Consider the following 16,096-nt stretch of genomic DNA (forward strand, 5'->3'; position numbering starts at 1 on the left):
TCTCAGCTTTAGAAGAACCCCACCTATATATACTGTGGCGAGGAAAGCATATGTCGCCTTGAAGAAGACAAGTACACTTGTCGAAACGTTGGCTCCTGCGTTCACCTTGTTCACGTTTTGCTCTGCGACATAGAAGCAATAAAAAAATTGCGCTACTTGGTTTATACCCTCCAAATGCTGTCGTGAAACCAGCATAACCGCACTAAAATATACACTTGAACTAGCATCACTTGCCTCCCACCGGATGAATGACCTCTTGTCTCGGCTTGCTTCACACCTTTTATTGCCACTAGCAATACAGACCATCCCTGTTAAATCTACGCTCACCTATATACTTCCTGCTTAAGCTACAGTCCTTCCATATCACACATTATCCCCCGATCATCACAATGAACACATCATTCTTCCCTGACGCAATAACCAATTGGAACAGTCTCCCGGAAAACACCCTCGAATGCCCTGACCGTAAATGGTTTCATGAAAGGTTAAATAACTAGATTGTTTACTTACCGATCTTACCCACCTTTACTCCAACATGTTTACCTTTTTTTGCAATTGTTCCTGACTTCCTTATTTCTCTTTCTTTTGCTGTTCTGTTCATTAGTTTTGACACTGTCGCAAGCATCTTGTGTAATACCTGCGGGCATTGAAGGTTGGAAATGAAATTAAAAAAAAAGCTTGCTTGACCCAAACAAGGAATCTTCGAATTGATATTTGTTTGTGAATATCTTTCAGAAGCTTGCTTAATCAAACATTGTTCACTCTACTAGATACTGTCGAGGACGGATTTCAAACAGGCTGATTGCTTTAGCAACCTCCATCAATTTAACGTAGCCTTGTTGAGAACGCACTTAACTGTAACAATTATTCTTTACCTAGAGCCTCCGGATCTGCACTCTATCATTGTAGCACTAATTTTTCTGCTACTTATATGTGATTTCTATTCCTTAATTTATAGATAACATCTCTTTGTTTCCTTTTACTCTCTCGCATTGAACTTCACGAATGTTACAATGACATGTGTCAAAGAGGATCGCAGTTTGCTAGGAGCCCTCGGCACAAAATAATTGAACCGTTGCTCGATGCTTTTGTGGTCAACGCATGTCTGTGCTTTTCTCCTCGATTGTGCATGATCCAACTGCTCAGAAGTAGTTGGCGAAGAAACGCCAACCGTAGTAGATAATATCGGGGTTGTAGGCCTTTATTAAGTTTCAATAAAATGAAGAGCCGAGTAGTACGGGGCAGGAATCAATGTTGTGGTAGCTCATGTCAGTACCACTTTTTTACCGATGGTAACATGTTCTACGTCTGTTGTGTGACTTAAAACTCCTTGTACTATGGCCTTTTCAAAGACAGGCATAGCGCGATGTAATTCTGTGCAATACATTGGTGTATTTCAATAACACCTCAATTTTTGTACTCAAGTTTTGTACTGGCTGCTACGGCCGTCTTATTTTAGCGAACAACCCTGTAGGGCAAGCTTTGAATGTGTGAATAAATTTTGGCATCTACATCATGCACCTTCCAGAGAGGCCTTAGATAAAAATGTACCAGAAACAGTGTCACGAAGCAAAGCGCCTGCATTAGAGTGCACCATTCTCAGCCAACTGAATCAAACCGACTGTGTTTCTGTGAGTTGAAGATGTTCAATTCAAATATGCATAACATGGCAACACACAAAAAGCGGGTATTCCTCTTTATGAAATACCTGCAAATGTCAAGGTCGGTCACCCGACATCAAATTCCTTGTTCACCGCGCAGATAACAGATGATGAAGGCAACAAAGACAATACTTTCTAACTTTGAATAATGTTCTTCAAACGAATATAGTATATTTCACTGTGTTTTATTTTTTCATAAAAATCTTCTGTTGGACTTTGTCGCACTCTTTTCAGTGGTATTACTTTTTGTCTTCTGACTCTTCACTTGGCGGAGAAGGCGTGGTAGTCGGCTTGGTGTAAATTTGATAGCACGTGCCATTTGCGTTCACCACGCTATCTGGTCCAGGAACGACACATAAGCACCCCGGCGGACAACCGACTAACATCCAGTTGCTATTACGGTAGCATGTCTAGAAAAGCAAAAAGTGAATGAGATTGTTAGAGTCAATCATTCTGAAAAAATAATGAACAACGAACTAATGTTCTGATTCATTACTCACACGTTTCATAGAAAAGCGGACCAGCTTACCTATGTTAGTTTTACACATGGCTGACTTCCTTCAATGCACCTAAATTTTGTATTGGTATTCTCCTTCGTAGCTTGCAAATGTGAAGGATCTAGTCCTGTGAAACAGAAGCTTTGTTGGCCTTTCTCTCGTCCTACCCTACTCCACGCACGCACACACCACACCCATTTTGGTGACTGTCTCTAACCATGCATAACGGCACCACGCTTTCTATGAGAATACTCCATTCGTGCCACAGATCATCTACCCTTCCTGAGCCTTTATCTTGCACGAATGCTTAATAAAGCTGGTCACCTTTTGTGTGCTACGTGCTTTCTTAGTAACTGACGTGGTTTATTGCGCATGCGTATAATATCAAAAGATTCAGTAAAAACTTGAGTTTTACGTGATATGACAATGATCGCATTATGAGGCATACTTAGTGGGGGTTTCCCGTTTCATTTTTGCCACCTGTGGTTCATTACCGTGAATGGAATGAGAAATTTATGTACATGAACCTTCTTGGATTTCATTTCATCAATATGCAGGTGCCTTATGCCGGGATGAAACCCGCAATTTCCAGCTAATCAGCTCAATATGATTGCCAGTAAACTACCACGGTGGGTGGCAAGAGAGAAAGAGAGAGGAGTGTAAAGTCCTTTAAACGAATTATAATTGTCAGAACGGTGCTCTTCGGCAGTTCCTAGAGCAGTTGTGCTCCGGAAGTATCAGTAGGAACGATACTTACATGGAAATGCAGTGGAGAATAGAACGCGCGTCCAGAAGAAAAAATGTAGAAATTGAAGGTGTTAAAGAGATATTTAAGAATAAAATCGCCTTATCCCTCTTTCAGGCAAATTGGTCATCACATGAAAGTGAAATGTTTATTGCAAGAAGAAGTGGCAATTTTCTCAATCATCATCAAACTACTTTAAGTCCACTGCAGGACGAAGGCCTCTCCCTGCGATCTCGACTGCGTTTCCCTTCTCTTGGCACCCATTCTGTAACCCTAATCGTTCAACGTTTATCTAACCTACGCATTACATGATCTGCGCCTAATGACCTAATGACCTAATGTCAAAAGAATATCGGCTATGCCCATTTGCTCTCTTACCCGCACCGCTACTTCCTGTTTCTTAATGTTACGCTTACCATTCTTTGTTTCATCGCTCTTTGTGCGGTCCTTAACTTGCTCTCATGATTCTTTGTCAGTCTCCATGTCTCTGCCCCATATGTCAGCTACGGTAAAATGCACTGATTATACACCTTCCTTTTTAATGATAATGGTAAGCTTCCCGTACGGATTTGAGTATGTCTGGCGTGTGCTCTCCAACCCAATTTTATTCTAATGGAAATTTCCTTCTGATAATCGGAGTACCCTGTGCGTAATTGACCTAGGTAAACGTGTTCCTTCGCAGACACTACAGGCTGACTGGTGATCCTGAACTCTTGTTCCTTTGCCTGGCTATTGATCAGTATCTTTGTTTACAGCCTAATATTCTTGCCTATTACATAGCCTATTACATAGCCTATAACATAGCATATTAGCCTATGTTAAGGTCCTCAATCATTTGTTGTAACTCGTCCCTAGTGTTGCGGAATCGGATAATTTACTCATCTGCAAACGGAAGGTTACTGAGATATTCGGCGGTGATTCTCACTGCTAATCCGTCCCAATTTAATATCTTGAATACTTCTTGCAAGCGCGCAGAGAAGCGACCAGTTCCACCGTTACTTTGCCCCCTTCTCGTTTTATGTGCGGTCGGAGGTCGTCGAAACGCCTCGTTCACTTAGCAGAGTTCACGGCGGCCTGTGTACGTGAGATTCCGGAAGTGCGAAGTCGGAACAGTTTAGAAATCATTCTATATTGTGTTAGCCATGTAAATATATGAAGAAAGATTTTAGGCATGTAAGATCCTCTGGGCTGAGATTCTCCGCCATAAGACAGCCTCCCAGCCTGTAGGGTTGGCTGACTGAGTTGCTTGTATGATCGGTCAAGGTTTTTTTTTTTTCAATTTCGTTGCGCACTCACAAGTACATGACCCTAAGTGCGCAGTGCGTAAGTTTTGCTTAAAGTGCGAATGCATGACAGAGATCATGAAGACGCGCGGACTGCTGTTCTGTATTGAAATGCTTGCTTCTATAAATAAATGTTTCAATAAAGAACGCGATGCCCACCATAAATATCATGTAAACGGAATAGAAATTCGAGTCTGAAAGGCATGAATGCCACAAACACTACATTCCGCTACATTTAGTAAAGTAAACGAGAGATGAACTCGCATAAATCAATTCGGGTGCTTTCTTCTAGGTGAATAAAATTCACTCCACCAGATTCTTTTGAGTGCTGCTCCTTATTTGCCCAAAATGATTAAGTTTTCAAATCTCATTGGTTAATTTAGACGTGCCACCGTACCGCCAACAAGCTTGGAAAACTATACAGAAGCAGTTGCCCGAGTGGTTGTTTATGTGTCAGCAAAGAACCCACTTATGTCAAGAACACTAACGGGAGGTGCTATCAACTAATGATCACTACGACCACCACGACCATCACAGCCAAGGGTACCTATTCATCGGAGGGCCCACCATAATACCGGTGAAAGCGATGCGACGACGATAGAAGAAGTAGGCTACAAATGAAACAGAGAAATGTACTTAGTTACTTTGGAATAGATTAAAAAGTTAAGTAACATTTTTCTTGTTCATAAAGTATAGTTAACGTGGAATGTGCGTTCTGTTGCTTACGTGGTTAAACATGGCTTTTTATTAACGGGCCATCTATCTTGCATTTTCCTGCTCTTTATTGGAGAGTATACATACTGAAGACAGGTGTTGCAGCTAACGGACGTATCGTAGGCTCGGGAGACGCATAGAATGCGACCAGGTCAGCAACTAGAACACACTGGCTTTATTCGCGACAGTGTGCACCTCGAAGACCCCACAGAAGCATGTATTGAACGAGAAGAAAGAAGAGGGCGCCGCAAAAGCGACTTCCAATACAACACCTACAAATGTATTGTCCATACCTCACGGCTCCGTACTTATTGACACTTATACTGAATTTCATACACAAAAGGAAACGTTAAGAAGGCTAGAGATACTTCTCTCACTGCTCATACTATCGACAAAAATATAGTGGGTCAGATATGGAAAAAAGAGACAGACATGCGTCATGTAATTCGCTGTAAAACGAACTCCAATGTATTTCCATCCGAAAATATTACCACATTTTAGATGAACGGCCTCCTAGGTGTGAACCTATTTAGCAATAAATGAGCGAATTGGCATTCTTCAGCGGCCCCTGTATATCAGTTGCTTTCGCGACAAAAATAGACAAAGACAGTACGCCACGCACTCAAAGCAGACAGGCACACAAATAGTAAATCATTTCAGTCAAAACTTCATCCACAAGTTGTAGTTCTGACGTAATGAGTATTTAATCCATAGACAGCATCGCATATAAAATATAATTACATTGGAAAACGCGTAGAGAGAGTCTTTTATGGCGGCACTACTTTCGTATAGCTGCTGCAGCGATGCCTCCTATGTATGAAATGGACTATAAGACAGACACTGACAGTGTTTTCTCATAACAGCACCGTAAAAAGTTTATTCCGACAAATGGCGATACGAACTTCAGCCTCGACGACCACACAATACCACCAGCAATATACTAAGGAGAGGTTATTGGTTAGTACGCTATTCGCAATATCAGACGGGAACGTAACTTCAAAAACCGCGTGGTCTAATGCTTATAGGCCAAATAAACAATTGATATCTTCATCTACACTCAGTCGCTAAACGTACTCGAATGTAGTGTTTCTTGCATTCATTCTTTTCAACCTTGTATTTCTATTTCGTTTACATAATTTTTACGGCACATATCTTAGTAACTTTAGGACACATTTGTGTAGAAAAATAGGTTGCATAGATGCGTTCAAGGACAAGCCGGGTGGATGACATATCACGATGACAACATCTACACTGTAAAAGTGTTTGCGCCCTTAATGGTATTTTTTAGGCGCATTGGTAACACCTTAACCATGAGAGCCTTAGAAAAACTTATAGAGGCCAACAAACGAGCTCTAACAAGACGTGCGATGACTGAAGACGTAGTTCAAAACTTTGCAATCATTCTGACAGCCTTGAGCGCGCAGAAACATTCAGCAAGAGAATGCCACAAGGACAGCTATGAAACACTGCTGTCGGATACTTTTGGGAGCCCAAAGCTGCCCGAACTATAACATAGTTTTCAGCTACGTCTTTTGCCATCGCACATCTAGCCTGAGCGCCGCTGCCGACCTCTATCAATTCTTGGAGGGCTCTAATGGTAAGGGTGTGACAAGTGCGACAAAAACACCATTAAGGGCGTAAACATTTTTTGCAGTGCACATAAGACCGCAGAATATGAGCTAAAATCGGAATGTCAACGACTCCTTTTCCACGGGCAAAGAAGTACTACGTTCTTCATTGCAAACGACAGCAGGTCGAACGACGCAAAGCGTACAATCGCGTCATGATCCTGTCATTAACGGGTTGCCATTTGTTATGTGCACTGCGATGTTCGGGTATGGTTTGATACCCTGCCGTGAATGCATGAACCCCCATTCTGAAAATTCAGGAAAAATGAGGTGGTCATTTGACAAACTTTTGGTTTCCTAGTCTAATCTAATATGCGACCTAATAACACCATAATAAGTGGTGAACTGCACTGAAACGCAGCCGCTCTGTGTGCGATGTTGACTCAGAAGCCCTCTCGTAGTCCCGTTCACCTCCCTAAACTCTAAATTTTATTTGTGGTTCAAGTGATAGCTATATATAATACAAACCCTTTAAAAGTTACTGTTTTCCTCCAGACCTATTTTCCTCTCATGCATATAAGCCAGAATGTTCCATTTGCTTTCGCGAAATTCGATCCCTATGCCTATGACATTTATGGTTCGCTCAAAGAGAGGGCGAAATTATGCGTCGTTGTTAATCCAGACTTCTTAAGTTCAGGCGTGCTCTCATGCAATATTTTTGTAAAGGCCGTAATGAAGCTACATCTTTAAACTTCGCCAACACAAGATCTTTAATCTGCCCTTATCCCCACCATGTAAATATATGGTGCCTGGTTCAGATTATCAAGACACACGGAAAGCCTACGACGAAGTTGATGTTTCGCATAAGGAAAGACAGAAAACGAGCATGCAGTAAGGATTTGCAATGTTTATAGTTAACCCTGCTTCTCTTGTTGCCCTGATGGTAGCAGGGAAGATTCTATAAGCCTTCGGTTTACGTTATAAAATGACTCAAGAAGGGTGGAAACAAGGACTTCACAAAATTCATTTAGCCCTTCTAATAGTCATATACTCCAAAACTTGCCTGCACAACACTTCTAACCTTCAACACATAAGTTGTAAAAACCTAACCTTCAACACATAAGTTGTAAAAACAAACTCGGTGCTTTATTAAAGGGACGCTAAATCGAAACAATAAATATGTTGATACTAATAAAGGATTGTTTGAGAGCCCTGAAGGCGAAAATTTAAAAATAATACTTTGATTATTAGAACAGAAAATGAAGTATTTTATTTGAAAATGAAATGAAGTGTCAGTATTTTAATTTTGCGCCGAAAACCCGACGGCGGTACGTCAGTGTGGCGTCAGGGATTACAAAATATGTTTTCGCATTTGGGCCGCGTTGGCTGAGTAACCGTTGAAGAAACTTGCCATGTTTAATATTTGGCTCCTTTAGAACACAATATAGTTAATCTGTACTGCTATATAAGTAAGTAGGCCCTAGAAGATTCCATCAAAATCCATGACGTCACAGCAACCAGGTGCGGGAACTTCAAGGAGGCGTCACCGCCCGTCTTTCTTTCTTGCGCTTTTTCCGGTTTACCAAGCTTATTATCCTGGTAAGAGTGGTGTTTTTAGGTTTTAGAAAGGTAATTTAGTGATGCAGAAGAAATCATTTCTCTCTTTAGTCTGCCTTTAAGTTTTCACTGTGAAAACGAGCTTACGACGTTTTCGAGCGCTGTCAGTCGCACGGAGAGGATCTTTCTTATTATGCAGTCCCATCGCTCGGTGGGAATGCTCCAATGCTTTGAGCGATGCTCACTTTATGTAACTGTGTGCGAATCCCTGATGTGTTGGAGTTATGTAATTTTACAATAACAAAAATATCACGTTTAGTTATGTAGGTGCGTGTTGAAGCCATGCGTGTCGCTACATTTATTGTGTTGAAGCAATGCACGATGCTGAATTAAGTTGTCTTTCTTATTCCTTAAATGAAGTGAATGATTGTAATTGCTTCACATTCTTTTATATCGGTACCAGCGATGACTTCCTTGAGAATCTAGAAACCGAGACGCTGAGGGTCTCGCGTAAGCGATATAATGTACCGTCCTCAGAAGTACGAAACATAACGGTTGACGCTTCAAGCGTCAACACACCCATTGCAAAGACGTCCTAAATATTACGCTTAAATCAGAATGTTGTTTTTTATTTTTCTTTGAGGTAGCACCAATATATAAAAACATCATTTTGCGATGTGTAAGCCGCTGGTATTACGCAAGCGCTTTTTTCTTAGACCAGTCTAAGTGAAAGTGACAGCTGTTTGTGTTGCGAATCCGCTTACGGGCTCTTTTCTGCCTCTCCAAGTCACCCCTACGTGAGCCCGACCGATGTGTGAGAAATCACCCGCTGCGTATACTCGGAAAATAACCAGCAGCAAACTCCCAGAAAATAAAAGCTGCAAATAAGCCACGTTCACATGCTATACGCAAGCGACTGCAATGCGAGAGAATTTTGAGCATCGCGTCACGCACGCGTTTGATTGCACTGCCTTCAGAAACGGCTCTCGTCATAAACCAGATTCTAAACTTTACGAGGCGATACGTCGTTCGCTGCCGTCAGCGCCGGTCTACAAAGTCCCGACCTTTGATTGAACTCTTTATGATCAGCCCAGTTTAGTAAGCGAGAGACAGACTCGGAACCCAAGGGAAGACACCAAGAAAATTTCACCTTAAGGAATCGCATTTTTGCGCCCACAGTTCGGTGTGTCGTATGTCACGAATTATGTCGCACCGTACTCGCAGTTGCAGATTCCCATAATAATCACCGTATTCGTTTTCTTGTCGCTGCCAAAAAAGCTACAGCTGTTTTTGCTGACGCTTGGCCTTTTTGATTAATTAGTGCTACACTACTATGTTTATTGTCGTCTGCCTCATAAAGTGACCTCATGCTCAGGAATAAGTTGGCTGCCTTTATAAATTACATTTGGTCTAGTGTTTCTGTTCCCGTACTTGTTTCAGCGAGCCCAACTTTATTAATAAATTTATTGATTGCGTGCGCTTTTCGTTTGTGCCTTATGAAGCTCCAAATACAAGCACAAAATGATTAAAATACAACTCAATTGCGCAATATAACAAACAATTATAATATATGGATGGTATGTGACGTTACCGAGCACACTCTAGCGCAAGAGGAATACGATCATTAAAACCATGAGACTAATACCAATACGGAACTGGTTCAATCGAAATGACAGTTGAATACCAGCATGCTACCCTATACTGGCCTTCCTGTTACCTTTAATAGAGTCGCCCTCTGTATAATGCACGTATGGTGCACAATAATAACTGCATACAATATTGCCTGTCTATGGAGCTATATCATGGGCACGCAATATGGCAGCGTGGTAGTGCGGCGGTGAAAGTTTTTGGAGCGTGTTGAAAAATAGGACTCAGCGTTGGCGCTCAGTAACACCTGCGTTTTTTTCGATGTGTACACAACACCTTATTCGACGAAGGATGTCTTCAAGAGATCAGGTGGAACCCTGTGGAAGCTACGCATGAAATTCGGTCACAAAATTTCGTCACTCCGCGAGCTCCGTCCGTAATTTGCTGCGCGGCAACGGCGTTTGCTAAGGCGGGCATTAGCGCGAGACTGCCGTGACGGGTTGTAAATAAAAAGAAAACAAAAACGAAAAGAAATATAACGAAAAACAAGCGCATTTCCAAAAGTAAGTCCTGGAACCATTACACCTATCCACATACCTCGGAGGACCTCGTACCTATTGCATCCCCATAGCGCTCTGTGCTTCATTATTGCTGCAGTTCTCTTCCCTTTAACTGTTATGGTTTTTTTCCTATGTTTCCATGTATCAATTGCCTTCGTTTATCCATATACCAAGGTATTTATATTCTGTTACCCGAGGTATTTCTTGGCCCTGTATCTCCACTGTCTGCACTGTTTTCATTGAATACCATAACACCTGATTTCCTAACACTAAATTTCAAACCTAAATTGTTGCCTTCCTGTCCACAGATATTAGCCAGACGTTGCAAATCACTTTGCTTGTTAGCTAGCAACACAATGTCATCCGCATAAAGTAAACCTGGGAGTTGCTGCTCTATTACTGTACCCACCTGTTTGTATGAGAGATTAAACCTGATATTACTTCCTTCTAGCGCCCTCTCCATTCTCACCATGTACACCCGGCCACAAAAGTTTACGGACCACGGCATCGCAGAAAACGCTCAATTTCCAAGCAGCCTGTGGCAGTAGCCAGTAGAACTGTATAAGAAAATGTTCTTAACATATTCTAGCCGATGCCCGAACTGCAAATACCAGGTTGCGTGGTGAGGTTGTGGAGATATTCCACTTTTTCTCAAATTTCATGGTCCGTAATATTTTGTGGCCGGGTGTACATCATATACAGCAGCGCAGATAAAGGGCACCGCTGCCTCAGTCCCTTGTTGATATGAATTTTCTCCTCGCTTCTCATCCCTTCCCACTCAACGCAGCCGGTAATTTCTAGGTAAATCTCTCTGAAAATCTGTACACAATCTTTACCTAAGGCTTCCCCTCCCAGAATATCCCACAAAATGTTGCGGTCTACGTTGTCGTAGGCTCCTGTAATGTCTAAAAAGGCCACATACAACGGTATGATTTCGGGTTTTGATATTTCAATACACTGAGTAAGAACAAACAAGTTATGATCCAAACACCTACCTATTTTGAAGCCATTCTGAAGCTCTCCCAAAATGCCATTTTTCTCTGCCTATGCTTGAAGCTTTAGCTTGAATGCCTGCATTGCTAGCCTGTATATTACCGATGCAATGGTCAACGGTTTATACGAGTGAATTCTGTCTTTCTCCCCCTTACCTTTATAGATTAAATTCATTCTACTTGGTCGCCAACTGTCTGGTATTCGTCTATCTTTTAAAGTTTTTTCCCCTGCTTTCACCAGGGCTTCCTTACTTTTTGGTTCTAGTTTATTTAGCAGCCTAACGGAACCTCGTCTAGCCCTGTGGCTGTGCGCTTCGAAATTTTCTCTTCCGCTTTCTTCCAGTTTAAATTTGTCAGCAGCAGCTCCTTTTCCACGTGGGTCTCTTTCATGCTGTTTTTTTTTTTCAAGTACACCCTCCTTATTTCTTCAGAAAGAATCAGGTGTAATTTATTGCCGCTTCTCCTTCCAGTCTGTTTTCATCTTCGTCTAGGATATGATGTATTGTTGTTGACTTCCTGCCTAATAATTTATTGTGCTTGCAAAATATTCTCGGTGCGGCGTTCTTCTTACCACGTATTTCTGACAACCAACGTTCACATTCACCTTTTAATTTTGCTTGCCCAGTATTTGAACCATAGACTTTTTCTCCCAGTATAATTCCCATTTACTGGTTACTTCATCGTGTGGCAACTGCACCTTTCTTGCCTGCCTGTGCTCTCGAGATGCTTTCTGTCGTTCGGCGACTGCTTCTCGTATCTCGAGATCCTTGTTCCACCAGCATTTCGGCTTCTTTTTTCCTTTCCAACGAACATGTTGTTTCTCTTTCCGTATTTCTGTCGTTATTAAACTTAGAAGCTTACCATATTCCCACTCTTTACTTGGCCATTCGCCAAGTTCTTCCTCAACTCTAGTGACTATATTTGCTATTTGTTCAGCGTTCAAATTTGGACTGGCCATTTTGCTCTCTTTGCTCTCTTTCCCAACTACACATCCCATTTTTAAAATGATGCGTTTATGGTCACTCCCTATGATGTTAAAACCCTTCATCATCAATGACAATATCTCTTTACCATCTCTCACAAAATGGCAAAGCAGCGCCATCCCGCGGAATTGCCAGGAAGTATGCCTGATGATGATTGCGCGTCGTACATTGGGCAGATTTAGGCTGGAGCTCGGGATCGCACACTTTAGCGTTAAAAACGCACCTGAGCGCTAATAGTACGTTATTCTCCTAAAAAAACAAACATGCATTGAGCAAACATTTTGAGCATAAGAAAAGGCTTGATAAGCCAGACAAGACTCGAGAAGACTGGTGGCGACGCCGCCTTTTTATTCCCGCGCAAGTGCACCATTACACGTGAAGTTTGAAGGGGTTTGTTCCGGCCTAGTTAATTCTTTATAGATAAATATCTATTATATTTTGTTCAAAAAGGCCAAGCACCCAACCTAGAGTTTAGAGGGTTTTTAATGAGCTGCAGCGGTTCAATTTCTCACATTCTGAAATAAATTCAGTGGAATCTGTGACGTCACATTGCCGCACTGATGATGGCGTATCAGCGCAAAGTGCCAAATTGAAGTTTGACCTTCAATTTAGGTCTTATTAATGAAGCTATTACAGCCAAGCTGTCTATGGCTAGGATTCCGGGATTTCATTGTGGCGTGACATAGACAGAACCTTTCATCGATGGCTCATACCCTCACGTGCAATGCCAGAGGAAATTGAAGCGAATAGTACGAACATTCTTTGAAATCACGCATACAACATACAAAACAGCATAATTTTAAATAAAGAACAAGCTCAAAGCACGCATCCGAACCACATAATTGATGATAAGACGCTCCTGCGCATATATGGAATGTCATGTCTGTGTGTCGGCACAAAACTGGAGCCTTCTCCTCCCGTGTGCGTGTCATCGGCCACTTCCGTGTTCCTCTCCAGTTTTTCGCGAATGCTCTGTATCTCTCAATCTAATGTAGATATCTTGGAAAAAAATTATATTGAAATTGGCCGCTAACACGACTGTATGACTACGCCGAAATGGATTTACTTGTCATAATTAGTTAGTTCAGAGTGAAATTGTAAACGTTACAGAATTCCCGCCTGCTGTCAAACGTGACCGTCTACGGAGGGAGTATGTTTGCAGAAAGCGGCTGTAATTTCTTTTAACCCGAAAGAAATTATGTGACAATTAGCCGCGATGATGACTCTAACAGCACGCCGAGTTTTATAGACTTTTCGTAATTATATAGTTCATACTGAAGTTGTAAATGTTGTGGAATTCCCGTCTGCCATGCGGTGGTACGTGCATATGTCCCACTTCATAAAAGAATAAGAATAAATCAGTCCACAGGGAAAAAGTGTATTCGGTGTCTGTGTCCTTCAATGACAATAATAATAGCAATAATAATAGCAATAATAATAATAATAATAATAATAATAATGCCTATGTACACATAGATGCATCGATTGAGGTAAAAAACACCACAGCTTCGCTGCTCGTCCTTCACAGAGTGGAAGAGCTGATGTTTATTTTTCTCTTTTAATCTCTTTTATACTTTTTTAGTCTCTTTTTTCTATTTTAATCTATTTTAATCTCACCAGATATACATGTCACGGGTCGGCACGTGTGTCTCATAACAATTTATGCATATCACGAAACTCCCAAGTCGAGCCGAAATTTTTAAAACTTTGAAGGGCACCGACAGATTTTTGCACCATCACTAATGTTTGGATGTTGCTACTAGAAGTTGAGCCAGATGTGCGAATACAATAAAGAATCCGTGATTGTATCACAGAAAAATAGACAAGGCCAGAGCCTATCTAGTACTTCATGTGGCATCCTTACTGAAGCGCCTATTATGCGTGATAGCTTTAAGCTTTAATGGTTAACATGCTCATTCGATGGCCCACTTTCATGAAAAGCGGTAACCTAAGATGCTTGCACTCGGTGCATTCTATTGCATCATTACAGAAATTAAAGCTAAAGAAATATTTACTCGTTTGTCTCGGAACCCTGGGATTACGTAACTTCTTTTACTATAGTAAGATTAATCCCATTGGAGCTATGTATGTCTGTGGTATGCTATGCATTATTATGGATCTACTTATGCTACTTGGAAGGAAATTTCAGTCCCACTACAAGTGAAAACACTAAGCAATCCCGCGGTAGATTGTCGGGGCGCATGCTATGTATCATTCCTCTGGTTTTATATCTTCTACATTTTTTTCTAACGATGTCACGTAGTGATTGGAGTCTACTTTGGATAGTTTAGACAGCTGTCTTCTTGTACCATAACCTTATTATTTGCGCAACTTTCAACCACTTACTTCTTATTTCCTTTAGACCGCCGATGGTAAGGGCTGGCATTAATTGATTGAGTAAGTGTACAGTTATTCAACCTACGTTCGTCATAGTTATTTTCTAATGCATGTTGCTTGTGCATTAGTAGCTTATCTTTGAATAAATTTGGAATAAAGACTAAAGAGGTTGACGTGGTTTTACAGTTTATCCAGTTTTGCTCGAAGTTTTCGTATTTTTTAAGTTTCTCACAGTCTCTCGGCCAAGTGGTAGGCGAATGACGAGAGAGCCACTATGAACGAATCAGCAGGCATGATTTTCATATCTTACCAGATCCTGACACTGGTCTTCTCTTTCGATGGGATTCGTTTCACTACTACTGTAACACTCATTTCTGAAAACAGAAAAACAAAGATTCGGTTGTTTTACTCGGTCCACGAAGTATTGATATACAGTAAAATTTAGATACAAAGACGTAAAATGTTTAGAATAAGTTCTAAATTGCTACATTGTTACTCAGGTTCATCGGAGATCGCAAACTCAGACAATAAAAACACAGATACATCACTTACTGCTCATGACATTCAGTACCAGGGAGTGAACCTAAAAACAATTTGAGCACATAAAAATAGTAGGCTGTCTCTTTATGCGTATTGTAGCTCTATAACGTGCATGTATAGCCATGCGCACCTAGGTTTTCTGCTGTTTGCGACTCCTGATTAGTAATGATGCATTGGCGATACCACTTATACTTCGCACTGAACGAAGATATGGCGAAGAAGAAACTGAATGAAATATGCTAGCCATTCAGGTTTACCTTGTCCACTCTTCTCGGCGCACTGCATTTGAATGGCTTAAGTGCACTGACCATTGAGGTGAACGACGACGAAGTTACTGTGCTCAGTTGCTGGTTTTCTTTTGGTGCTGCAGTTTTTCTCTGTTAACATTATTTTCGTGCATCAGTAACAGGCAACGACGTTTGTGCTGAACCCGGAAGTCTTCTACTCTGCTGGGAGATCCTCCCCGCAGAGCTTGCCATGGAAGATATGGTTTTGGACGCGTCTGGCGGTCAGCATAGACCGCCTGCGGCTCGGAAGCTGCTCAGTTCGGCAGTAGTATCCGACGCTACTGATTCCGAGCTTTCCGACTCAAGATCGCAAGATTCGGATGGTTTCATGCCTGTAAAACACCGCCGCCCACGACGGACGTCTCCGGCGTCGTCCTCAAGTGAAGGGACTATCATATATAGCACCATCAAGACTACGACCGTAGCTTTCATTCCCATCGACGCGATGGTAAGCCTGAATGCTATCTCTCGACAGAAACTTAATGATTTCTTCTTCAAACTTGACCCTGGACTAATCCAAGAGGTTCGCGTGAACCCATGGAAAAATGTCATTGCTGTTGACACGACTGATGATAGGATGGTGCAAACTCTACTTGGTTTGTCTGAAATCTGTGGGGTCCACACACGTCCCTACATACCACAGGGTACAAATATAGTGGCTGGTGTCGTATCTGATGTGGACTTGCATCTCAAAGACGACGTTTTTAAGAACATGATCGTTTGCACGCCACCATGCAATATAATTAGCGTCCGAAGGCTGGGCACGTCAAAGTGCGTGAAGGTAC

General features: G+C 41.7%; 1 protein-coding gene across 5 annotated transcripts in view; it reads right to left on the reverse strand.

The window, feature by feature from the left end:
- Positions 1-553: 553 nt before the first annotated feature.
- Positions 554-16,096, reverse strand: part of LOC135897409 (complement inhibitor RaCI7-like) — a 139,005-nt gene continuing 123,462 nt past the window's right edge. For 3 of the 5 annotated variants that reach the window (XR_011511845.1, XR_011511843.1, XM_070533050.1), the window contains 2 exons: positions 14,795-14,858; positions 1,837-2,071 (listed from right to left, as the gene is read on the reverse strand). Coding sequence is in view for 1 of the 5 variants with exons in the window: in XM_070533050.1 (XP_070389151.1) it covers positions 1,901-2,071; positions 14,795-14,858 (235 nt within the window). In the remaining 4 variants the exon portion in view is untranslated. Of the gene's footprint in view, positions 638-1,836; positions 2,072-14,794; positions 14,859-16,096 lie in introns of those variants that run through there. The other 2 variants (XR_011511846.1, XR_011511844.1) reach the window with 1 other exon arrangement.

Source organism: Dermacentor albipictus, chromosome 2, assembly GCF_038994185.2.
Source record: "Dermacentor albipictus isolate Rhodes 1998 colony chromosome 2, USDA_Dalb.pri_finalv2, whole genome shotgun sequence".
Taxonomy (NCBI): domain Eukaryota; kingdom Metazoa; phylum Arthropoda; class Arachnida; order Ixodida; family Ixodidae; genus Dermacentor; species Dermacentor albipictus.